The sequence below is a fragment of the Haliotis rubra genome, unplaced genomic scaffold, assembly GCF_003918875.1.
Source record: "Haliotis rubra isolate DU_JTF1 unplaced genomic scaffold, ASM391887v1 Scf1445, whole genome shotgun sequence".
In the NCBI taxonomy this organism is placed as follows: Eukaryota; Metazoa; Mollusca; class Gastropoda; order Lepetellida; family Haliotidae; genus Haliotis; species Haliotis rubra.
In genome coordinates this window covers 112,002-138,525 of record NW_025765387.1, presented here as the reverse complement: position 1 = coordinate 138,525, position 26,524 = coordinate 112,002, and the positions used below count along the sequence as shown (strand labels likewise).

The window sequence follows — 26,524 nt, the reverse complement described above, 5'->3', positions numbered from 1 at the left end:
AATGTTTAATATACTTAAGAATATGTATTCATCAGTTAAATCATGTGTGAGACCAAAATCAACAAGAACGAGTAACTTGACCACATCGGCAGGTGTTCGACAAGGATGTGTTCTTAGTCCTATACTTTTCACCATTTTCATAAATGAGCTTGTGACTGAAATGTATGATAAATGTGATCACGGTATATTTGTTACACAAAAATATTTATGATATAATGCTACTTTCGTTTGCCGATGATGTTACACTGTTCTCTTATACTGTTTCTGGGTTGCAAAAGCAATTAAATGTGCTCCAATCTTTCTGTGAAAGATGGAGATTTCAAGTCAACTTAGATCAAACCAATGTTATTGTATTAAGAAACGGGGGCATTGTTGCTAAACGTGAAAGATGGGTTCTAAACAACATAAATCTAAAAATTATACCATATTATAAGTATCTAGGTATTCTATTTTTGTCTAGGTATTCTAAATCTAGGTATTCTAAATTGGGCAAAAGCATGCCAAACGCTAGCAGCTCAAGCTTCACGTGCAATGATGCATCTATTTACATTATTTCGAAAAAATAGTTGCATATCCTTTCTAGCGGCTTGTAAAATATTTGACAGCAGAGTGTCACCAATTTTACTGCATGGGTCTGAAATATGGGGGACAAAATACTTTGAAGTTATAGAAAAAGTTCACACACAGTATCTAAACAAATTCGCACCCAATAAGGCTATAGTTGGCGAAACAGGGCGCCACACGATGTTTGTTTCAACACAGATAAGGGTTATAAAATACTGGATAAAAATATGAATTGTTCTAGATATCCATACCAATGCTATATAATGTTGACAAAATTAGATGATGCTGGAATGCAAAACTGGGTGTCAAATCTCCGAAATTTGCTATTTTACACAGGTTTTACCCACGTTTGGTCATCTCAAAGTGTGGGTGATTCTATATTGTTTACAACTATATTCAAACAACGGTTGAAAGATATTGATTGCCAAAATTGGCATAGTTTTATATCATCTTCGCACTTTTTATGTAATTATAGTAGCATTAAGACTTTGTTGCAGCCTGAAAAATATTTATTGTGTCTCTCGGATTTGTCTTTGCTAAGAGCCTTATGTAAATTTAGAATATCTCTTCATGATTTTAATATTACTCACCTACGTAGAAACAAAAATGAATATGTATATAAATCACTCTGTTTGCAATGTGATCTTAACGTTATAGAGGACGAGTTCCACGTCCTGTTTATTTGTAAAAAGTATCATGACCTGAGATTAAAATAACTCCCAAGCCTATCTAATATGAAGCACTATTCAGTGAAACTCTTTTGTAATATATCAAATACAAATAATGAGGATAATTTACGAGCACTCGCCATTTTTCTTAAAACTGTATTTCTATTGAGATGTAAATGGAAATAGAAATATTGCTGTATTGTTCACCACGTGACAAGTTCTATCAAATACAATTCTAGGCTATGAGTGAGTGAGTGAATATAGAATTTAACGTCACCTCGGCAATATTTCAGCCATATAGTGAAGAGAAATGTTTTACATAAACAATAAATTAAAGTTGCAAAATAATCAGTCATCGAAGGACTCTAGGCTATGAGGCCGAAATACTGAATAAATATATATCATATATCATACGATTCCGATTATATCACGTATGTGTTTACGAATCACTATCTAATAGAGATGATACCAGGTGTCCGTGAAAAGGTGGGTGTGTCCTCGCCCAGCGGTGGCACGGGAAGATATGGTACAAGTCAAAATAGTAAAATGCATCGGACATAATTTTTGTCACTTACGCGTCTAGTTTGGAAATGTACACAAAAACATTTTCAAAGCTATATTGAGACCTTGAATGTTGATAACTTTGATCGGACAACTTCATAAGAGTCATATGATGTTGGGAAATGTAAACACCAAAGGCTGTCAGTTCTAATCACCTTTATTACTAGACTTGACCGAGATTGTTTGGACCCAAAATACATCGAATGAGGATATCATCTCTCATTACTTGGTGATACTCCACAAATTTGATCGTTTCAGATAGTGCTATACCCACATCAAATAATGATGCGATCTGCTCCTTGACAGCGGCGGTAATAGCGTTCCCACTTCAGGCCGAAAACTTGAGTTCGATTCTCCACGTGGTATAGTGTATGGCGCCCATTTCTGGTGCCTCCCGCCGTGATATTGCTGGAATATTGCTAAAACCGGCGTAAAACCATACTCACACTCTCTGTCAATTTGCTTTGATTGCACGTGCGATCCAAGCTTCAACTAAGCCCACACAAACTACATTCATTTCCACATAATTCTAAATGATAATATGACGACGCTCGAAGTTGTTACAACATATACTAGCGGCTTCATTCAAAATACACGTTGCACCATATGTTAAGTGTACGTTTGGTGTTCATGTGTGCTCATGTTCGGCTCCATGGGCGTTTCCAAACAATTGTGACAATTGTGAAGAGCTTAAACACCTACGCACTTAAGCACGTATACAATCACACAAATAACACGTTTATACCAAAACCTTTGCACTTTCCTTTTCTGTTCAGTGACATTACCTGACATAGTAACGAGTTCGAACTGGTAACCTATCATCATAAGATAAGATAAAATATTATATAACTTTAATATCCCGGAGGAAATTCTTTGTGTATCAAAAACGGCAATGGCTATATGCAAAATTCACAAAAATATACACAATAATTACATGCACAAAATGAATGCTGATGATTCTATACAATTAACCACATAGGTAAAGAGGCTGAGTTAGTAGTTATCGCATGCATGATGTCTATTCAAAAACATTCGTTGCATTAAAAGCACGAATACTGGATGGTATGAATGACTGTCGAGCTCGGTTTGTTTTATGCGAAGGTAATCGAAAGCGGCGTCCAGATGGAAGTAGTTGAAAATGGTGATATAAAATATGTGAACTATCAATTCTAATTTTAGTTGCCTTTTTTCACAATCTGGGGCTCATAGATAAAGGAGATATACTCGAAAGACTCCAGTAATTTTGCTGGCAGTATTAACAATTTTGAAATGTTTGTTTTAGTTGCGAGCAGACAGACCCCCATACAAACATAAAAATCATCCTTATGCGTTAAGTTGCAAGAACAAGGGTAGGAGTTTGGTGAGGTAGAGGTAGGGAGAACACAGATATATGAGTATGCCAGTATGCCTATAACTCTTTTATATTTTCAATATCTTCAAATCTTCCATGTCAAGAATCCACATCACGCAAGTCACTATTACCTCCCCTTGTTGACTGTGATGATGAATGCCACTTACACATCATTCTTTTTGGAGTGTGTTCAAACTTCTCCTTTGTTTATGAGTCGACCTGATCGTTATCTTAGTTAACGTTGTATGTGACTGCGTATCAGTCGCATGCTGCCGAAACTAGCGACGTGGCGTTGCTTCTTGATGTATCATACAAACACCGTCTTGTCTCTGTTGTTCCGACCCGTGAAGATCCGTGTTGGAACTGATCTTCAGTAACCCATGCTTGTCGTAAGAGGCGACTAACGGGATCGGATGGTCAGGCTCGCTGACTTGGTTGACACATGTAATTGCATACCAATTGCGTATATCGATGCTCATGCTGTTGATCACTGGATTGTCTGGTCCAGACTCGATTACAAGCCGCCATACAGCTGGAATATTGCTGAGTGCAGCGTAAATCTAACTCACTCACTCACTCAATCTGTTGATCCATGCATGCTGTTTGTCACTGTCCTACTGCCTAGATGTTATTCGGCAATGCGCTGTTTCTTTTTATACCAATACTTGTTGGCATGCTGCAAGTGCAGCAAACGTTTTACTTAAGATGCAACTTTTATTGATTTGTGTAAGGTACCATGTACATTGCTTTACTTGTTTTGGTTATCAACATATATTGTCAACAATTTTGCAACAGTATTTAGAGTTTAAACATGTCAAAGTCTTATTCTTTTCAAAATAATTATAAGTTTTAACTGTATATGTTTCCTGTTCATTTGGGATTAGGAACCGGACATCCGATGTCCATTTTCGTTTGCATTTTTGAAAAGCAAATTTCTGCAAATCTATCGGTCAAGATCAATGTTTTTCACTTTGTGTTTCTAACCTTGGCTTACTGTGGAAGCTGGGCCACTGTTGCTGATTGGTTAATATCATTTCGCCGACTTCACTACTTTTACCACTGCTATTATATTTTATACGCCCGTTCTGGCATTGTGAATATCCTGCTCTAATTTGCATTAAACTGAAAATCTATTGTTTTTATGATTCAGTTGTTATTTGTATGATACAGATAGTTATATAATCTGTGTTGGTTTCAATCTTGTGGGCCTCCAGAATTCTTGGTTCCCTTAGTGTTCAACGTAAAATCGACGACTAAATCACACAATAGCATAGCAAAGACACTCGGACAAAATGATTTCATATCAATGTATTCTCATATATTTGATGTATTTTTGATAACTGTGAAAGGGTTATTTGTGATAGTTTGTATTACAGTGTGTATTAAAATGGAATACTGCGTTTGAGTACAATAAAGGCCAGATTGAAACACCAATGTTAGGCCTTATTGTTTGAACAGCAAAACGAGGATAGTCTTGTTAGTTGGTTGTTATCTTGTCGATTCATCCTGTAATCTTGCTGGCTTCTGGAATTTGCAGGACGCCATTCATCATCAGGCCGCAAGGCAAGACGTACACTCTGTCAACGAAAGCAATTTAACTTTTACAAAGATTTCTTCAGCACGCACTTCAAGATCAGTGCCAAACAGTACAGTCTACAATAATCCTGTCTAGATTCCATTTGCTAATGCATCGTAATGAATAACATCCTTTGAAATGTCACCAAAATCAATGTCGCACAATTCTTTAAGATGGAAGAAGCCCAATTACCTCCTTCAGAGAATTGGTCGCCATGTGCTTCCCGACAGTCATGACCATGTAGAACGGTATCGGTAGTAGGGGCAGCACTGCAATAATCCAGCCGATTGTCGAGGCGTAGCTAGGAAACACGTACGTGCCGTATGTTGGTGGCTGGTAGCGGAGAAGTGTCAGGATGAAAGTGATCTGGATACGAAACAAGATATGATAAGGGTAACATGTATACATATTGTGTTCATGGTGCTGTTATATTTCAGGATAAGTGTTCAATGCGTGATTCTTAAAGTTAATGTTACATCGACGTTTAAATTCATATTTCAACCATATGTTAACCTTCTTGATAAATAACTGACCCAGTTGGATGGAATTAAACTATAAGCGATAACCAAGATTAAAACTATGGAATTAAACTATAAGCGATAACCAAGATTAAAACTATGGCAAATGTGAAAGTATTTGTGTCGTTCCTTGATTTATGCGGTTACATTGATTTCACACGTCATTGCTGATAATATTCAAGGCGCACTCATATTTCAAAACATCTCTGTTATGTTTTTGATAAAACGAGAAGAGCTGAACCACATCTGAAAGTTGTGATGTTCGGCCATGCTTCTGCATACACTTTGGTTTTGGTGAACGTATGGTGCTTTCACTGATCCATCCAAATGTGTGATGATTGTCATAGATATTTTCCTCTTTACACCCAATTGAATCAGTTTCTGAGGATAGCAAAGACACTATGTTCTTTGGCACAAGCGTTGTCTACATGTATGTCATGTCTTCAGTTTGGAGACCGATGTGTAGATTTGTCTTTGGAACATCGCACTGAAGACATCAAACTATACGACGGTGGAAAGGTAATATCATGTGCAGCATCGTGTACCAGAGAAATTATATGCCGTCATTAAATTATTGTTCTCACGAGTAAGATTACCGGTGTAACCAGAGCCCGTAGGATTTTTACAGGCATCGGTAGTGGCTTGCCAATCATCATCTCAACGTCTTGACTGATCCGTCTCATTCCTGACAGAAATACATTGTGTGTTCACAAGTTATCCTGGGCTCTATGACCACTCCAACGGTTTTCAACATTGGCTTTTCTGTATTTATTTAACACAACACTCAGCTGTTGTCTAGCTACATGACAACAACGTGTACATAATACACAATTAGGACCAGACACCTTCTTTGAGTGGCATATTTAGAAGTTGGTGAATCAGATCAGAAGAACCTTTATTGATGAACAATTTCAATATTCAGGTGATGCAACGTTTCGATACAGACGCTTGAGAACGATACAATAACCTGTATCGAAACGTGACATGACCTATTCCAACCTGCAATTTCCAGGAGGAGGCGGGAATTGGTTGCTAGTGACCTATTGGGACATGAATCCCACAGGGAAGTTTGCTGTGAGACATATTCGAACCAGGGATCCAAACGAAGAGGCAAGTATCGGTTACTAGACACCAATTATAGCACAGATTCCATGCCAATGTACATAACCTACATACACTGTCAGAAATAAATAATGGATGGAAATAACTCATGAATAATCACGAATAAGGACAAGAAGCTGATTATTTAAATTTGCAACAGAACTTTTACATGCAGATTTGTTATTGTCATACACACCATAGATCCATGACACGGCGATACACTCAAGTGTACATATCACCATTGGTCCAAGGGAGAATACATACCAGTCTACCAGCTGAAACATGTACGGCCCTCCCTGCAATACACGACAGATCCATGGAGCTGTGAGGAAGTGTTATCTATTGTAGAAGAACATTGCCGATGGATAACTGTTTCTGTCTTTTGCAATTCCAGGTAAGCCTATTTCTAGCCTGAGTGAGTTTAGTTTTACGCCGACTCAGCAACATTCCAGCTATATGGCAGCGGTCTGTAAATAATCGAATCTGGACCACGCAATCCAGTGATCAACAGCTTGGGCATCGATCTGCGCAATTGGGAACCGATGACATGGTCAACCGAGTCAGCGACCCTGACCACCCGATCCCGTTAGTCGCCTCTTGCCACAAGCATGGGTTAATGAAGATCAATATTCTAACCCGGACCTTCACGGGTATTCTAGCTTGAAGGAATACGTGGTATTAAATACTACCACTGTTGCTATTACTACTGTCACTACTGCTTGCACTAATGTTATTGTACTACAATTTGATGTTTCACTTCCACAAATATACACTTTTGGTACAGGCTCCTATCCCGAACCCTCATAACACAAACTCACGATTTTCTCCACACTGACTTTGCAAGGGAATGCTTTATCCAGACATTTCTGCTACGTTAGGACACATACGTTCTCCTCTGTGTTCTTTGCTATTGTTATTCATAACAGAACTAGTAAACATCATCCTGGTTCTACAGAGCTACATAGATGTTTCATCAGACTCTTTAGAATACGATAATGACTTACCTTTTTGAGAATGAGAAGGATTGGGACAATATCACAAAATTGATTTTTTTTGTACTATGACATTCATGATCTGTACCTGACTTAGACAATGATCTGTACAAGTCATCCTGAATGTCAGAAAGCTTCAGAGAATACGATACGTACTTACTGGTTTGAGACATTATCACTAAATTGCAAATTTTGCTCTGCTTATTCTGATTGTGTCAGTAAATCTCATGACATTCTTTGACCACAAAGGTGTACTATGACACGATCTATACCTTACTAAGACTATGATCACCTGTGTGCAGAACATGATTCCCAGAAGAAACACCATAAGACAGTATCCTCCTGTAACCACCATCCTCCTCTTCCCTAACTGATGCGGATACTGATCAATAAGAGCAGTAATCACGACTTCAATTCCCAGGAACTAGAAAAAGAACATATTTAGCATGCTGATTACGACAGAAATGCACAAAAAACAGAGCCATAATTTGGTTACATTGAAAATATGATTCACGGACAAGATCCGAATGGTGAACAGTGGTACTGTGGAAGGTAAAAGGTACAAGATCAGTGTCACCTGCAATCAATGACGTGTATGTCCCGAACATTGAGAACTGCCTGGCACCTTCTGTCCGTCAAAGATTGAATTACGAGCTCGGACAATTGTCCACTAGGCTTGCAATGCTAATACCATCTGCAGGACATTCAGTTGTCTCCGTCATAGTCATCTATCCAACTCGTCCAACAAACGTGCTTTTGGGTGTCTTGCAATCTTAAAGGCCATGGAATAGCCAATCCCGTCTACTTCTTGCATCCAGGTATCCGTGACTCAGTCAAAATCTAGACTCGTCGATGAACCAGACATGTCTCCATGTCTGTTTAGGACCACAGTATAACCATCGAGGTTGCTGCAGACGATGTTGACGTGTCAAGAAGACACAAACAAAACCCTTGCCTCATACAGTTCAGTGCGTCTGTGGAGTGTTGCTCTCCGGTGAAAAATGTTCTTTTGGACATGTTTGGTCGATTGCAGCAAAGGGAATTTTATTGTCATCCAAATCCATATTTAATCCACCATATCAGATCAACCAGGTCCTTTACTCGGACTTCAATATCGGGTTTGGGGCATTTTGCTTTCCATAACTCGTCCCAAATCAAAATGTCTTGATGTGATGTTGCTGACGTAATGTTCAAAGCGTCCAGCTAATCTAATCTACTATTGAATATTGAGGCTTGAACACAGTGTGAATTTCTTTGCGTTTGTTTCTTAGCTTTTTACCATAGGGAGATGGTATATTTTCAAACTGACAACCTACACCTGCAAAACTGAAGTTGTAAAACTTTGCACATGTGTAACGTATCATGATTTCCGATTCTGGTTTAATGGACCGTGCACGACTGTCAAAGCATAGGTGAATATTGCGTTAAGAATGTACCAGATAATATTGACCTCGCAGTACCTGTGTGTCCAGTCCAACCATCAACAACATCAGAAAGAACAGGAATGACCACAGCTGAGGAAGTGGAAGTTTGGCCAGAGCTGCTGGATAGGTTACAAATCCCAAACCTGGACCTTTTAAAGGAAAGTGATATCCAAAGGCAAATATAATCTAACGTGAAATTGTCTAAATGACAAACATTGTAGCATTTGGGTATTCAAAACCAGAAGAAATATTCATGAAAAAAACAAAACTGATGCTGGTCTCCAGTTACCTACCATTTGACACAACAGTTTCGATGGAAACATCTACTTGCCATAAACCCGAGGGTAGCAACTGTCACGAGGCCAGAGAAGATACTGGTTCCTTCCGAGACTACTGTCAATATGAGGCAATCTCTGTGAATTCAATCATACACATTTTCAAAATTTCAAGTTCTACTTATCAGTATATCTCCAGGAAATGTAATTTGACATTATATCTTCCGATCACTAATTATCACTTCTTTCGTTTTTACATTAAATAGAGTATGACCCCAAAAACGAATTTCTAATGCTTCTAGCAGTTTTTTTAGAAGTTTTGTAAATCCAAGCTGAGTACAATAGGATTTCAAACAAGTAACCAGAAGTCTTTAAGTTTAAATCACAATCATGATCAAATTTGATTTTGGTCAAAAGAAATTCTGAAGCAGGATTCCATTCTTCGGCGGACAAATGTGTTTGGAGAAAAATGAGTAATATTTTCGAGAAAGAATAATCAAATGCAATTAAGTCATACTATTACCACCACGAGATTATTTGGAGCTACTTATATAGTTGCACGGATTTCCTTGATTACTCACCTGAGACATGGTTCATGGAAGTTGTTGTAGCTGGCAGCAGTGCCAATCATCCCACAACCAACACCCAGTGAATAGAACACTTGCAAACATGCTTCCAGCCACACCTGAATATATGAATTATACAGCTATTTATCATGGCATACTGATATGGCAAAAACTAGATTATAGAGGGTCATTTTAGAGTTAACAATGAAGGACGGATGACGTCCCCAATGATCGTTGTGTTATGCGTTACTGCGCCACTGTGATCACGAGTGTAAGTAAAATATGCCTGGATACGAATCTAAAATGATGCGGTTTAAGGATGTATCAGAAACAGATTACTGTATTCGGGTCCGTAGTGTACAATTGGTTTCGAAACTATTTAACTCGGTTTTGAACGTTATCACCACATTACAGTAACTATTTGCCGACGATGACGTTCCGGTAGTGTTCAGTGTCGTGACAATATATATGTTTAAGTGTATTTCACAGCTATTAAAAACCACGTTCATTGTCTCTTGATATATCCAAACAGATATCACCTAGAATTTGAATGTGGATACATGGTGATGGTCATGTGGAGGTTGTTAATGAAATTATCTTCTATAGTAATTAATCGTCATTGTGTTTTTCTCAGAGTCACGGGTAAGCATACACCAAAAAAGACCTAGAACGTATCACCACGTACATAACATCTTTCCTGTATGATTATTATTTATTGTAATTTAATGTGTCGGGACATTATGGGACCAAAATCTATGGTATACAGTTCCGTTACATCTGAACACTCCTTTATGAACCACTGTGATCCAGTAGTTGATAGTAGATGTGCTTGCTACACAACCGCTGGCACACCTGGACGTCAAGTAGTTTGTTAAAGTCAGGGATGACGTAGTGGTACAGGCCATCTAGAGCACCTGGCTCTTGCATTACTGTGATGAAGATGGAGAGGAGGAGGACGTACGGCAGGAGTGCGGTCACATACACAGCCTGTTATCAGGAAAACAATATAATATTTTAGTCCTTAGATATTATAAAGGACGTCTTGTTACTATGGTTGTGGCATTTTTTGGTTGTATCCATACTAAAAAATCGTCACGTAAGTCAAAATTACAAAATGAAAGTGTATGTTCATTTGTTTCAGCCCACTGAAAATCGTACATATAACTGATACGGAGACATGAAAGTATTGTATCCGACTCGTGTTATTCCGGCACATGCCGAACAGTAACTCGTACCTCTTCCGGAAGGATTTCATGTTGGCGCATGAACGTCAGAACTACTTTAAACAAGAACAATAATTCTATTCCTGGTTCATTCTAATGGTACTTACCATCACCGTATATACTGTTTTTGCTTTTATTTATTTTAAAGAAATAAACCTCTTTGATACAACTAAAAGAAGGAAAAAATTTGTTGTTAACCACATATTCTAACGTAATTATTAACTGCTGTTCACCCTATATTTCTGAATGTATATTTCTAAATAGGTTTTAAGAATCACGAATGGGATTTGTTTTATTGAATACGCAAATAAATACTCTTTTTCAGCTACAACAAATACCAGAGCAAATACTCAAGAATCACCTTGACATATTTTTTCAAACTGAACATTCGTGTCACCATCCAGAAGGTGTCAGACTTGGGTTTGCTGAGATGTCTGAATAGCAATAGTGAATAGAGAAAGAGGTGGTACATGTTCATGTACAAGTCATAGTGCATAGCGAACAGATTTGTGTCATGTCAAACTTCAGGAGACTTTTTACATTAGAATTACCTTACCAGAAGACTTGATTCCACGAATTAAACATAGAAAGATTATTACATAGGATGCACACAGACATCCAACTATGTGCCACTGTACAGCTCCCACGTCCTCCAATTCAGTTGAGACATTCAGCACATTGTACCTGAAAGTCAGATATTGGCTAAGTTAGTTTGACATAAAGCCGTGCACGGGGCCGAGGCGATGCATGTGGTACTATGGATTCTGATGCGCTGTTTGGTTGCAACAGCGAATTTACCCCATAAGACTTCTGGCCAACCATGTTAAACTTTGAACAAGTATGTATCTGAAATATCTAAAAAAACAAATATTAGTATAAAGGCAGGTTTGTTATATACGCCCTGAGCAAAAATCATTTACATGTCATCCTGATTTGAATAATTTGTCAGTCAGATTCTTGCCTTTGAAAAAAAAAAGATTTTAAATACCGCTGAGTTAAATGAGATTCATAGCAATATCACCATGGGAAGAAAAGAAAAAAAGCTTGTGACGAGCTTGACATTGACCCGGGAATCACAATGACTCACCAAAGGAAGCTTATTATGTGTACACAGTAAACCTTAGGACCATCAATTCTAGTTGGTTGTAACCAAGTTCAATATTGGCATTTCGACTAACAAAATACAGCAGTTGGGCAGCCCCCAACCAAAACAACCGAAAACGAAAAAAATAAAATAAAAACCAAACAAACACGAAAATGGAACCCCCAAAAATAAACAAAGAACAACAACAAACAGAGAACAATATAACAAAACATATAGAGACGGACAGACAGACATATTTATTCAGTAATGTGGGCCTAACGGCCTATAATACAATTGTAAGATAAACTATTTTACAATGCCTCGTGATAATTTCATGTATAATGTTTAATCAGATGTTTCAAAAACAAAGCAACTTATTTCATGACATTAGAATCTTTCGAGTGCAATACATTTATAATGCTTTGTTCACATGGAGGCATGGCATTCAGCCGAATTTCATTATATGTTGTACATTGCATGTAAACATGGTATTCATCTTCAATCGCTCCAAAATTACAACTTATACAGATACAACTAGTTATACCATTGTCTTTATTTCTAGAAGATACAAGAGCAAGACAACACCAGTTCATAACCGTCGGTTTGTTTTACGCGTGCATACTAAGGCGGCTTACTGTGACACTGCCCTGAGTTATACCGTTGCAGGAGAAGGTATCAAAGCACGTACCATGTGTTCACTGCTCAATGAGAAAATAACCCACCGTCTCGATATTTTCTTATCTCAATGAAGACATTCAATTCATAATATCTTTCTCAGATTCAGACTTTGCATCTCCGTGTCATACTTTGCCAATTATCAAAATCTGACAATGTAATATAATATAGTATTTTGGTAAATTGACTTAAACAAGTACCATATAACTACTTGCGAGAGCTGCTAATTTTCTCAAGCCTAATCACCCAATTGAATCTTCAAAGCGGCTAATCTAGGCCATTTGTTTTCTGACTTTGACGTTTGTGATTGCAGACTGTATCTTTTCATTTATATGGTCTTCAAGGGACCTAATATGTCTTCTGTTTAAACGTGAGCATGTCAGTGATGTATATATAGCCCCATACACGTGCATGGGGTGTCATTCATGATATTGACAGTTTTCAATAAGGTCGATAAATCGCTGAAGACCATTAATTTGGACAAGTAGTAAGTGTTTGGTTCTAGCTGGGAATTTTTTGCTTGAAAATGAAACTCGTACATGTGCAAATTTCAAATCATACCCTAATCTTCTTTCAAGACCGATGACTGTTCAAACAACTATGGCCATAAGCTTAAGGAAGTGCAAGTGGTGATGCACTCTCAAAACATTCATTATTATCATATCAACATATATTGACTCAGATATCTCCCAATAGTGGCAATCGTAAATTAAAAATGAAGTCCCCAACTTTTTTGAAAGGTTTATATATCTTGAAGAATGTGTACGAAACGTTTGCTTTTAAGGAAAATATCATGTATATCTCACCGAAAAAATTCCTCAGCAGGCGTGCGAGCAGAAGTTCCATTTTCCCTACGCTCGGTTATGGTGATAGGTTCTGATGTGTTCCCTGCCATATTTGTCCCGTTACTGGTTGTATTCATGTCGTCAATACACAGGTCGGTGTTCCAGCTGTTGCCACAAGTTGTCCAGGGCAGGACGCTGGAGCAGGACTTCACCATGTAGTAGATGGACCAGGCCAGGAAGAGGGTGTAGTAGGGCATATACAAACAGTTTATCAATAGAGAGCAACACCTACCCCTAAATAGAGAAAAAAATGTTCGATCAGTCACCCAGTTGGACCACCTAGTGCCACTTGGCCACGTCTTACGACCAGAATATTTTGCTACTGACCATCTAGCCTGGAACAACTCATTTAAATAGCATCATCTTTATATTTTCTGTAAATTAGTTCCAATAGAAATTTGTGTTCAGACAGTAGAACATTTCCTCACTGTTACAAATGCTTACATAGCTAGCATACTGTTTCGTAGATGGTTAAGAAACTTCTAATGATGTTCATTCTATAAAAGAACCGTTTCTTGTCATTTAGTACCATTCAAAGAGCATGTATTAATGTCTCTAAACATTGGTGACATAAGAGAAAGAATCAGTAATGTTTGAACCATCACCTCTTCGCTCAGATACTGATCTTAAATAGACAATGAACATATGATGAGACACTGACCTTTAAGCAAAGGACAAAAGCTCCAAACATGCTTTGCGCCCTTTCAAGAGAACTCAGAGATCATCGACTCCAAGAAGAATGATGGGAAGCCAGTGATCAAAAGGAGCAAGATGAAGGGGATGAGGAAAGCTCCTGGAGAAAAGTGTAGTCCCATTTTTATGTAATGACGTAAGCTTCAAATTATCATATATATTCCTGAATGATTGTCAGCAATGTAGATAAAGTGTTGATGAAACTGTTTCTTTTCCTCTTTATTACACTCATGTATGAATGATATAACAGAGTATGAAATAGCCAAAAGTCCAGCCAGACATCAGGCCCAACATGGATTTAACCAGACCAAATGTGGTGAATTTACTCACAAGTATGGAACATCTCAAGTTTTTACCAGACCATCCGGCTGGTTAGCTGTAAAGTTAGACCGCCTCGGGCGGTCGGACGGGCCTTATTTCATACACTGTATAACATTGTTGTGTGAAAGATTAATCTGTATTTACCCTTGTATGGATCAAGATATCATGAGAAGCGTCGTACCAGGCGTACCAGAAATCATAAGAAATAGCCATCAATACAATACTGTTAAGATCCAATATATACATATAATATTCCTACCTCCACCGTTTCTGTTGCAGATATAGGGAAATCTCAGTATGTTGCCTAATGCAACACAGTAGCCAACAACTGTCAGCATGTAGTCCAGATGTCTGCTCCATGATTCTCTCTGTGGTGTGGGCTCACTTCTGTCTCCTCATTGACAATGCACCTCTGTCATGGGAACTCCTGCATCACTCTCCTCCTTGCTCGCCATGGCTTAAACTGATCTATCCATAAAGCAAACATGATATATACTAGCCACATAAAGAAACTGTGCATTGTCAAAATATTATCCCAGTTGATAAGTACGATAACAATGTCAAAGGTACATATAAACTTCAATGGAGGGATCATGAGACCATAACAAGTCGGGAGAATTTCAATTGAAAAGTCAATCACAATGACGTCACGAGTCCACAAGCGGGACAGGGGTCAAACGACCATGTCACAAGCTTAATAACGGGTATGTCCACCATCGGCATTGAGAACAGCAGTGCATCGACGACGCATAGAGCCTATCAAACGTGCAAGGAAGGTTTGTGGGATGTCACGCCAGATTCTCTCAAGTTCGGTTGCAAGGTCAAGGACATTATCTGTCGGATGAGGAAGACGGCGTCCCAAACATGCTCTATCGGGGAGAGATCCAGTGAATTTGCAGGCCAAGGCAGTAAGTCAACGTTGTGGTGTTGCAAGAAATCCATAGCAACCCTTGCCGTATGAGGGCGGGCATTGTCCTGTTGGAATGTTAACCCAGGGCCATGACGTTGCAGAAAAGGAATTGCCACAGGTCGAAAAATCTGATCCCTGTACCACACCAGTTGAGTTGCCCTGAACAATCACCAAAGGAGTTCTTTTGTTAGTTACATAATCTAAGACCAGTGGAATATATTTTGCAAGTAGTGATCCTCCGTCGTAGTAACTCTTGCATCATTGCCTCCCTGGCTTGGTATGGTTAATACTGATTGAATCTGTATGGCAAGATTAGAAAGTATGCACATTGATACTATTTTAACCCAAGAGATGTTACAGTTATTTGTGCAAACAAATGACTGCATCATTCTTGTCGTTCTGAATTACTGCAGATGAGAACTCACGTCTGTTTCTTACAGACAAGCAGTCTACTGCCTGCTTTTTGATGGCCATATGGCTCATAGTACAAACGACAAAGGACATCTTTGACTAAGTTTTATGTACGTGTTGAAAACCTATCATTGCAAAAATACAGGGGGTACTTAATTAAGTTCTTTGTGTATATAATTGATCAGTTAATCAGTCGAGATAAGAATCGAATCTGCTTCATATTCAGATCCATGTTGGTAACATATTTCAACAGCTCAAGCCTTTGGTGTCTGCAGAAGTACAATGTTCTTTCTTTTTAGACCTAGTATGTGGAAACAACTGTTTGACAATAGTTAAAACTTGCACAACCTCAGTATAACCTTCCCCACATGGGTACAATGAGTGAAGCCCATTTCTGGTGTCCCCCGCCGTGATATTGCTGGAATATTGCTAAAAGCGGCGTAAAACCAAACTCAGTCAGTCAGTCAGTCAGTATAACCTTCAAACAGTGTTATGTTAGACGATGTACACGTTTTATGCATCCGTGTTGTTTGATGATGTAATCCAGCTAGTGTCCATGCAGGTAGCAAAAACACAAAACGTCTCTAATATGGTGACCAACCTTTGGTGATCTATAGCCCAATTATATAAAAATATTGTTCTAAAGTAGTCATATATGAATTCTTTCGTACTAGTTCAGTATTTGCTAGTTATTGTTTTCTTCTTTTGTGAACAAGCTTTATAGTTTGAAAATTATGATTAATGCATAACTTGTTTTAGTTAAGTTAGGGCAGACATACTGCCGATGTGACCTACTACTACGTAATCACCCCAGAAAAGAAATCATCAATGATTAGTTAATTTTCCTGACATTTCCCACCCTGGTTAGGGTTGTCACTGATTATATTATAAAATTTATACAAATATATAAATAAAAATACAAGCGTCAATATTTTACTGTTCAAAACAATATATTATATAACTGGACTATAGATAGGCATCACATCAGTTACTGGTGACAATTTCCTTACGTCAAGAATGTCAAGAGAAGTTCGGAAAGTGCGGACAGATCTTCTTTGATCTTTATGGTGGACAGCAATTTAAAGCTTGCAGATTCTACCTCATACGAAGGAGCCATAGTCAAATTTTGAACAGATAAGTAATTTGACTAAACATTGACTATTTCTTATATAATTATTTGTTTGGTATCGCCATATCATTCGGTTTGTCGCTTGCATTGTTTAAATGAACGAAGAACTTTGATATGCAATATTTTTCTTTACTTAAGTTGGCGGAAATATATATTTGCCTTTTCCATCGCTTTCCTAGCTTGTCTACAATTGATATCAAACCATGGCTTCCGCGCACGTAGAGTTGTAGATGAGTTTGGTACACATCCATTAGCTTTTGCTTCAAAACAGCCAGGAAATACCTGAACGGGATGAACTACTTAACTGTAACATTCGGGTCTTGATGTACACATAATGATATAATACACTTGGAAAATGGACTGGTATTACAACTCCTATTATTTGTAAACCCAGTATGTCCATTTATATTCATATCATAACAAGGTTTGCTTGTATGATTATTATATCCTTCGGTCTCAACATACAGTCGAGCACCGTTGTCTCGATGTTCATGGGACCACGAAAAAATATCGTGTTATCCGGACTTCGAGACATCCGACCAGGGCATATCGTCACATATCACTATGAAAGAAAACAAAACGCTTCTCAGTATGTTTTGATTCGAAACTGTAATCGGTTATCAGTCGTGTTTAGTCGTAACAGTGAGTACTTCCTAATTATTTCCTTCTTAATTAATTAATTTCATAACAAACAAGTGACACCTTTAACTCAATTAGCCCTGATTAGTTTACACTACCGCATCCCTTTGATTCCTGCCGCACCGTGTGTAAACGTATGGAAACAACCTCAGTTCAAAGGGATACTTTCCCATGGAAGGTAGGTGAATATCGAATTTCTTTGCAAATATCGAGTTAAATGGGTAATTTGCTTGTTTGGACCATGAAATAATATCGAGATATCCGAAATATCGAGACAACCGTATCGAGTTAAAGAGCTTGAATAATGATAAATTATGAAGGATTTTGCCGGGACCGAGATGTTATATCGAGACAGCCGAGATATCGAGTTATCAGAGTTAGACACACCGGTGCTCGATTGTACATTGATTTATATCAAGTTTCAGTAAACTATTCCTACAGCAGAATAACATGGAAAATCCATTGCTTTCTTTGTTGATAAGCAAATATGGAGAATCCCCAACTGCAACTGCTAAGAAAGGTACGTTTGTGAACATGCGTGATGCTGGCATGCTATTGAGGGCCGTTGCCATTCTCAAACATCGACTATCAGCCGATTGGCCAGTAAACATCAGCAAACTAATGACGTTATGGACCGTCAGAGTTAAGGTCGACCACGAGTAGCAACTACTATGGAGGACGAAGACCCGTCTCAGAATCACAAGACTTCATCCGTTCATGTCAAGTGGTGTGTCAAAACAGAGTGGCTTCTCCACATCGTCGTTTTCCAACAGAACGGCCCGACACAGCTTAAAATCGGTATCTAGCCAGACGATCTATAAGAGGTAGATGGATGTCAGAGGTACTTTGATATCCCCAGAGCAAGCTCAACGATACTGGTATTTGACGTCATGGGGAACGGCATACTGTTCGGACGAAAGTCGATTTCTTTTGTTCATGACTGATGGCCGAGCTCATGTTTGCAGAAACACTGCATACCCACAACCGACCATCGTAGAGGGTGTACATTTTGGTGGGGGTTCATTGATGGTATTGACTGTTTCTCACATGACTGTAAACTCGACCTTGTGACGATCAGACAAAATCCAAATGGACAACAGTACATCACAGTACAACATTCTAGACAGGGTTGTTGTACCACATTTCGATGACCATCCTCTGAACACAGTGGGTCTTCATGGACGACAATGCTAGGCCACATCGTTCACGGTGACTTCGTAACGTCACGATGTGGTAGCATCTCTACCTTGCCCCGTCAGGAGTCAGATCTCAATCTCACGGAGCATGTTCGGAACATAACTGGTCGCAGAATACGCCAGGGAGATCCTTGATTCAAATATTTGATGCATTGCAACGAGCCCTACCTCAGGAATGGAACGCGATGCGGCAACGTCAACGTCAACGTCTTATATAGTCAAGAGGAGGGTTAGGGTGTTATTGCAGATGGTGGAGGTTATTTTGATTGGATGTGGGATGTGCCAGAAAATGATTCTGCTGGTTGTGTGGATTATCCAGGTGTACATAACTCTCACCCATTCTAAATCTGTTTGACAGTTTATCGAAGAAGTCTTGATTGAATACTTTTCGACATCAGTCTATGAATAAATCGAGTCCAAGAGAGCGAGATCTGTTCTCAGTGTGTGTGGCAGGGATAGGTATAGATGAAGGACATGTAGTATGACCAAGGTTTATTTATGTCCTATCAGGGAGTGTGAATCAGACTGACCGTATAACTTCACCGACCCATTACTGCGTTGATCATAGCTGATAATCTATATATGTTAGAAGTAGGCAATAGTGAGGCCTGTCAGCAAACTAGTGCACCTTTGGCAGTTTTGCTGGTTCTGTTTGGACCTTTTAAAACTGGTCTCGCCTATCCTTGTGAGACATTTTTAACGGAAAATATAAGGATGACGAAAGTACGTGTGTATTCAATAATTAGAACATGCATTATCAGTCGAATATTATCTAAGAATAAATTATTCATTATCATAGGTAGTGGGAACTATTTTTACACAATTAGTACACAATATATTCAGTACTGTTCACCCCACGACTTCACGTGTTTTACTTTACTTTTATAAACCAATCCCTTTGTTCCAATCCTGGCTTTGCATTTAAAGCATCTGTTTAATGTTTTACATTTCTTATTTTTTAGGAGAATCTTTTATATGCTATTGTTCAGCAGCATCAAAGTTTTTCATGAAGTGATTGGTTCACAGAAAAAAACAGAAATTATTTTTTAAAGTACATAGATTCATTTTCTAGTCTGATATAAACAGTACGTGGTCATCTTATCGTCATTGTTATTTGTGCATATTAATACAGATGTAATTAGTTCCATAGATCGACATCACCCAAACAGACATGGTGAATACAGACATTTGATTAACATCTGTATTTTAACATTTACACAAGATCGTACTTATTCCTTACAGATATAATATACATTATTTATACGTTATGTTTAGATCTTTCCCCTGACACCTGAGATTGAATTAGGTGTTAGATTATGTACTTATTGGGTGATAAATGCCCAATTTAGGAGCAAAAGAGTTATACTGCATTAGCGTATCATGGATATCATAACACTCATTGTGGACAACGACTCTTGAGGTAACATTCAGTTGTGAGTAAATACACATTTCCTGAAAATTGTATCAGGAACTCTTTAAGGACTTCAAAGTCCTTGAAATTACAACAAATATCACAATGCAGCTACAACTGTAACACTTGTCAGACTTACAGCTAAGATAATGAGGACGTTTATGTGTCTATTCATATGACATCACTCTGATCCTGACACAAGTTTTGGGAAACATTCACAATGCAGCGGAATACTAAACCAGAGAGTACTCAGGCTCTAGCTATTATAAAAGGGTGGAACACCTTTCGTGGCTGAATATCTCACATGCGTTGACGTGAATAGCATCATCATCATCATAACACATTGGTAATGCGGTGGTATCCATGCAGTCCATGCTCAAAGCGCAGATAGAATGTAACAAATTACACAGTTATAGTTGAAAAGGCTGTCCTAAACAAATGTGTTTTTAACTGAGATTTGAAAGTCACAAAGTCAGTACAGTCCCTGAGATTCTGTGGAAGTTTGTTCCAGGCCACAGGTGCTGCATAGGCAAGGGTTTGTTTCCATACTGCACTGTTCTAGTTTTAGGGACAAGAAGAATACTTTTATCTTGTGAACGGAGCGAACGAGAAGGATTGTACAGAGAAAGAAGACTGGATAAATATGATGGGGCAGTTCCAGACAGACAGCGGAAGACAAGGCAGAGAAGTTTATAAGAATAACAAAGATGATTAGACTTAGTTACATAAACATGAAACCCGGAAACGAATTCGACTTCACGGTCGTGCCCCTCGACTAAATCCAGCTGCTTGCTATTTTTTATTGATGTTCGAAAATAAAGTGCAAATTCTAACAAACAATGGATACTTATTGCCTGATGAAGCACAACCTTACTCCTGACATGAAGGAGGCCAGCAAAACACCTTGACCAGACAGTCAATAGCTAAGTCAAACCAAGTTACATGATAGCGCATTTACTGTTTTGTTGTCACTATTTCAAACTTTGATTTGACATGATTTACATGTGTAGAAGTGAAAGTGAGACGGCTGAACAATATAGAAACACGTAAAAAACCAAGTGTTCTTGCAGCCCAAAGGGCAACAGTTTTGATATTTCGGTCTAATTGTCTTTTGTAGTGAGTGAGTGAGTTTAGTTTTACGCCGCTTTTAGCAATATTCCTGCAGTATTACGCAGGGGACACCAGAAATGGGCTTCACACATTGTACCCATATGGGGAATCGAACTCGGGTCTTCAGTGTGACAAGAGAACGCCTTAACCACTAAGCTATCCCACCGCCCCCTTTCGTAGTGAGAACTGTCTACTTACCTATCTGCCAATATGTGATCTATTACGTTGTAGGACACAAGGCACAACCCATTTGTCAAACAACGCTGGTTTAAGATTTGGAACAGTAGGTGGTTAGGTGGGCTCCCTCAGTGGCATATGACTTATGTCAGGTTTACTTCGCATCTGGTCCCGACAGAATCATCAGCTGTACATATATATGATGTCGCCCTTGGCAACAGAGATATGCCTCCATCTCCCACCAGCGAACATGCAGCTTGGATTATATCAAGAAAAATCGATTGGCCTGGACAAGATGTAAATTTCATGAATGCAATATGAATATGAATACCCACATCTCTTTTGTATACACGCATATAATACATACATACATATAGATATTGGCATCACAAAGCAACATATAATATTGTTTCTTACATCAGCGTTTAGGAACTCTCATTACTAGCAGACTGAGGTATTGTGTGCACTGTCGTCCAATACCAACTGATACCAAACGAGGTAAAAACATCGAAATAAACAGTTGAAAAAGTAGAAAATTAACCAAGTTTCTGGTCAAATTCCGGTTTGGTATTCCGGGCGCGGGAACATATGGCACAAGTCAAAATAGTAAAATACATCGGACATAATTTTTGTCACTTACGCGTCTAGTTTGGAAATGTACATCACAAAACATGTGATAGGTATGTTGAGACCTTGAATGTTGTAACCTTGATCGGACAACTTCATAAGAGACATATGACGTTGGGAAATGTAAACACCAAAGGCTGTCAATTCTAATCACTGAACCTTTCTTACCAGACTTGACCGAGATTGTTTGGACCCAAAATACATAGAACAAGTGTGTGCCATAAAAGAAGAATGGAATATAACATATTTACTAGTTTTTATCTTTTGGCCACATAGAAGATTACCTTTTGTTTGATATGGTTTTTGGTCATGGTTACTTCTCAGAATCTTCTCCTAACTAGTATTAAGATATTTCAGGAGTGAGTGAGTTAACATTTTAAGTCACATTGGAAGTATTTTCGCTATATCGTGTCTAAATCAAGGTATATATTAATAATGAAAGGTAAATCATGACAGTCTGTCAACGAAGGGCATTAAAAAAAACTAGATTATCACAGATATAAATTTAAAACTAGTAATTTAATCTAAAACATTGTTACTATTGAGGACAACACAACATAACAATAGGCTATAGATTCCCAACATATTAAGGGAGATCACATACGAGGGACCACGGGGACTAACAGTACATTTGCTTCCTGCATGGACCCTAGCTGGGTTTACACAATCCTTTCAGATGTTAGCAATTTAGACAATCTAGCCATAAATTAAAATAACATGTATCCTTCGGTTAAAAATAGTACTAAGCTTAACTTTACTATAATTGTTTATAATTACGTACCCTCTCAGGAGGAAAATAATTTTACAGTACTTGGACCCCCTTAGAGGACACAGCCACTAACAACATCAGTTGTTAGTTTAAACTACTAATCATAAAACATTTATCTATTTCCACAACTGTAATCAAATTTTATCTAACAACTCTATTTCTTCTCAAAAGTCAATGATTAAATGAAAATGAACATTAGTGAAAAGTACCTTAGCTGTTTTGACATTGAAATATTATTCCTTGTGCTTGAAAAATCAATACAGCCAAAGACATTTCGGGAATATAGTAGATTTGAATGTATAGAGACAGACGATCACATCCACTGTCAGTATCAGTGGGTATTAGGGTTGGGAAGGGTCCAAAACTTCTACCCGGGTATCCCAGCCCCTATTACCCTACCCTACCCTGAAACCCGTTATGCTAATTCTTGACATAAAATTTATGAGAACTGGCAAATATATTCTTTAGTACGGAGGCTAAAATTTCGAGTTTTTCAATATCTAAACCATTTGTTATATTCAAAACAGGTGACTAACATATTACATTGTTTAATCTATTAGTCTCATGATCATAACGGGTCTGGGTTTTGAGACGGGTGATATTTTGAAAGGTGTCATGTGACTTTGAAGACAAGGTCATGGTCACCCAAGTCGACGGGTGTCTGTATAAACCCCCAATGTAGGCTGTTACCAAATTTGAATACATTGGGTACAACAGTGCATGAGATATCGCGTTAACAAGAATGATGACCTTGAAAATAATGTCAAGGTCACCCAAATCGACTGGTGTCTGTGTAATGCCCCAATGTAGGCTGTCACCAAATTCGAAGACATTGGGTACAACAGTGCATGAGATATCGCGTTAACAAGAGTTTGAAAAGTGGTCAAAGTGTCCTGGTGACGTTGAAAATAATGTCATGGTCACCCAAATCGACTGGTGACAGCGAAATTCCTAAATGTAAGCTGTCACCACATTTGAAGACATTGCACACCAGTTCATGAGATATCGCGTTAACAAGAATCAGGACGGACGTACGGACGCTGCTGAAGACATGGTCCCCTGTTCCGCGTTGCGGCGGGGGACAATGCTGTGTGTACTAGGTGGATATCATCTTTCATTACCTGATGATACTCCACAAATTCTGTCGTTTCCGATAGTTCTATACCCACATCGAATAATGATGCGATTTAGTCCTTGACAGCGGGGTCAGTCGGGTAGCCTCTTCGGCGGTTATAACGCTCCCTCTTCATGCCGAATACCTGAGTTCGATTCCCACATGGTACAGTGTATAGTGCACATTGCTGGTATCTCCCGCCGGGAGTGTTGGTATATTGCTAAAAGCGGTGTAAGACTCTCACTCTCTCTGTTCTATTGGCTATGATTCCACGTGAGACCCAAGCTTCAACTACGCCCACACAAACTACAGGCATTTTCACATAATTCTAAATGAAAAATATGACGACTCTCGAAGTTGTTACAACATGACCTAGCAGTCACACTATACGATTTTAAAATACATATTGCCAGATGTATTATGTGTATGTTTTGTGCTCATGTGTGCTTATATCCGGTTGCATGGGCGTATCAAAACAGGTTGTGAAGAGTTTAAACACCTACGCAAATACGCACACACGTACGCACACAATCATACAAATAACACGTTTGTACCTAACCCTTTGCACTTTCCTTTTCTGTTTAGTGACATTATTGACATTGTAACGAGCTCGAACTAGTAACCTATCAACATCCTTGTGCAGTAAGTTTCAAAAACAAGGTTTTGGAGAGGTAGGGGTGGAGAGAACACAAAAAATATGAATAGTATGCCTTTTTTCCGGTATTAATAATTTTAAATCTTCTTTGTCAAGAGTCCACATTATGCGAGTCACTGTTTGGTATCCTTGGACAAGGTTATTAACTCCTTTGATGACTGTGTTGAGAAATGCCAGGTCAGCATAGTTTATCCTCATGTGATGAAACAGAGAACAGGACATTGGTCAGGGAACGATCTTATATTAAGAACCCCATTAACTAACAGCACTATTACAGCTTATGCCGTGAATAGGACAAAAGAGAAGGTTGCGTGTTGCCCTGGATGGCGACAGTTATCGATCCACCATCAGAACTTAAATTGCACATGAAAGTCCCTATAAATCCTTCACAATGTAACACCTGCGTCAGTCATTATCTTGTATGTGAGTGAGTGAGTTAATAGTGAGTGAGTCAATATTTTTAGTCACATCGGCAATATTTCAGCCATATCGTGACTAAATCAAATTATAGATTTAGAGTAATTGGGAGTAAATATTAAAATCCTGTCAACGAAGGACAGTAAAACAACTAGATTAGCACAGATACAAATTTAAAACTAGTAATTAAATCTAGACATTTTAGCTACAGAGTACAATACAATATAAAAGGCTATATATTGCCAACAACTGAAAGTTGATCACCATTCTAGGGGCCATTGGGGCTTACAGTACATTTGCTTCCTACATGGCCCCTAGCTGGATTTACATCAGCCTTTCAGTGGTCAGCAATTGTCGACCAATGTAGCCATAAATTAAATAACAGAAATACTACAATTAAAACCTGGTACATATAACAATACTTGGAGAGACATGCACTTCCATACCCTCTCAGGGGGACAATAATTTTACAGTACTTCAACCCCCGTCGAGGGCACAGCCTTAATCAAACCCTGTTGATAAATATATCCTACCTAGTTATATAAAACTATTTATGTATATCATAATTTATGAATGATATCTAATTCTTTCAAGAAACCAAAGATGAAATGAGAATGAACGTAACTGAAAAGGTCCCTTGCTGTTTTGACACTGAAATATTTATCCCTTGTGATGGAAAAATCAACACAGTCAAGCAGGACATGCTTGACCGTGATTCTTTCATCTTGTATGTCCGCTTTTCCCAAACTCGACAATAGACAGAAAATGTGAAACGTCTGATCGCCAAAATGGGACTCGACATCATTACACTGAGTGTAATCCGTGAAGATCCGGGTTAGAATTGATCTTTAGCAACCCATGCTTGTCGTAAGAGTCGTAAGACTAACGGGATCGGGTGGCCAGGCTCGCTGACTTGGTCAAATCATGTCATCGTACCCCCAAGTGCGTAGATCGATACTCATGCTGTTGATTGTCTTGTGCAGACTCGATTATTTACGGACCACAGCCATGTAGTTAGAATATTGCAGAGTGTGGCGTAAAACTCAACTCACTCACTCTAACGAGTGTGCTCTAACTGTTCTAACATGGTCGTTATCTAAGTGTAGTATGTGACTGTATGAGTCACTTGCTGCCGAAACTAGTCACCTGCTTGAGTGAGTGAGTGAGTTAAAATTTAAAGTCACATCTTTAAGGCAATATTTAAGGTATAGCGTGACTAAAACTAGTTCTAAATTCATAATACGTTATATATAATATAGTCACCAACATTGAAAACGCACCACTTATAAAAGTTCGGATTACTAAAAGCACGTGTAAGGAATTGATATTTTTTAGTGGATAATAACAGATGGACGACTGACAAAAACAACAACACAGAAAAGACGCTCGTTCATTTAATTGTTCCACAGTCAGAAAGGATCAAACACACGTGGGGTCAATTCGAAAAGTCAATATCGCGTGTGACCACCCTTTGCATTGGCACATGCAGTACAACGTCTCCTCATTGAGTCAATAAGCTTCC

At 38.5% G+C, this 26,524-nt stretch overlaps 2 protein-coding genes and 2 long non-coding RNA genes across 4 annotated transcripts; all 4 read right to left on the bottom strand.

The window, feature by feature from the left end:
* Positions 1-4,466: 4,466 nt before the first annotated feature.
* On the bottom strand, positions 4,467-6,644 carry LOC124269386 (sodium- and chloride-dependent glycine transporter 2-like). The gene is made up of 4 exons (XM_046704403.1): positions 6,536-6,644; positions 5,823-5,923; positions 5,037-5,086; positions 4,467-4,721 (listed from the first exon to the last, which is right to left on the bottom strand). The coding sequence occupies exons 1-4, from the start codon at positions 6,621-6,623 to the stop codon at positions 4,646-4,648; spliced, it is 315 nt and encodes a 104-aa protein (XP_046560359.1). The 5' UTR covers positions 6,624-6,644; the 3' UTR covers positions 4,467-4,645.
* Positions 6,645-7,668: 1,024 nt separating this feature from the next.
* LOC124269387 lies at positions 7,669-9,079 on the bottom strand. The gene is made up of 3 exons (XR_006896500.1): positions 9,049-9,079; positions 8,792-8,904; positions 7,669-7,755 (listed from the first exon to the last, which is right to left on the bottom strand). It is a non-coding gene; the product is annotated as an uncharacterized LOC124269387 (long non-coding RNA).
* Positions 9,080-10,385: 1,306 nt separating this feature from the next.
* On the bottom strand, positions 10,386-13,637 carry LOC124269384 (sodium- and chloride-dependent creatine transporter 1-like). Its single transcript, XM_046704401.1, has 3 exons — positions 13,385-13,637; positions 11,419-11,503; positions 10,386-10,583 (listed from the first exon to the last, which is right to left on the bottom strand). The coding sequence occupies exons 1-3, from the start codon at positions 13,618-13,620 to the stop codon at positions 10,386-10,388; spliced, it is 519 nt and encodes a 172-aa protein (XP_046560357.1). The 5' UTR covers positions 13,621-13,637.
* Positions 13,638-14,186: 549 nt separating this feature from the next.
* On the bottom strand, positions 14,187-21,658 carry LOC124269388. The gene is made up of 3 exons (XR_006896501.1): positions 21,442-21,658; positions 14,697-14,905; positions 14,187-14,216 (listed from the first exon to the last, which is right to left on the bottom strand). It is a non-coding gene; the product is annotated as an uncharacterized LOC124269388 (long non-coding RNA).
* Positions 21,659-26,524: the final 4,866 nt, after the last annotated feature.

Bases quoted from the DNA above. Each gene is read 5' to 3' on its own strand.
- LOC124269386 (XM_046704403.1), bottom strand. From the start codon at position 6,623: ATGTTTCAGCTGGTAGACTGGTATGTATTCTCCCTTGGACCAATGGTG. The intron at 5,087-5,822 runs GTGAGAACAATA...TTTCGTATCCAG, and splicing joins TTACACCGGTAATCTTACTC to ATCACTTTCATCCTGACACT. The intron at 4,722-5,036 runs GTACGTGTTTCC...TTTCGTTGACAG, and splicing joins CAGCCACCAACATACGGCAC to AGTGTACGTCTTGCCTTGCG.
- LOC124269384 (XM_046704401.1), bottom strand. From the start codon at position 13,620: ATGCCCTACTACACCCTCTTCCTGGCCTGGTCCATCTACTACATGGTG. The intron at 11,504-13,384 runs GTGAGATATACA...TCTGACTTTCAG, and splicing joins CCTGCTGAGGAATTTTTTCG to GTACAATGTGCTGAATGTCT. The intron at 10,584-11,418 runs GTAATAATCTTT...TCCTGATAACAG, and splicing joins GATGTCTGTGTGCATCCTAT to GCTGTGTATGTGACCGCACT.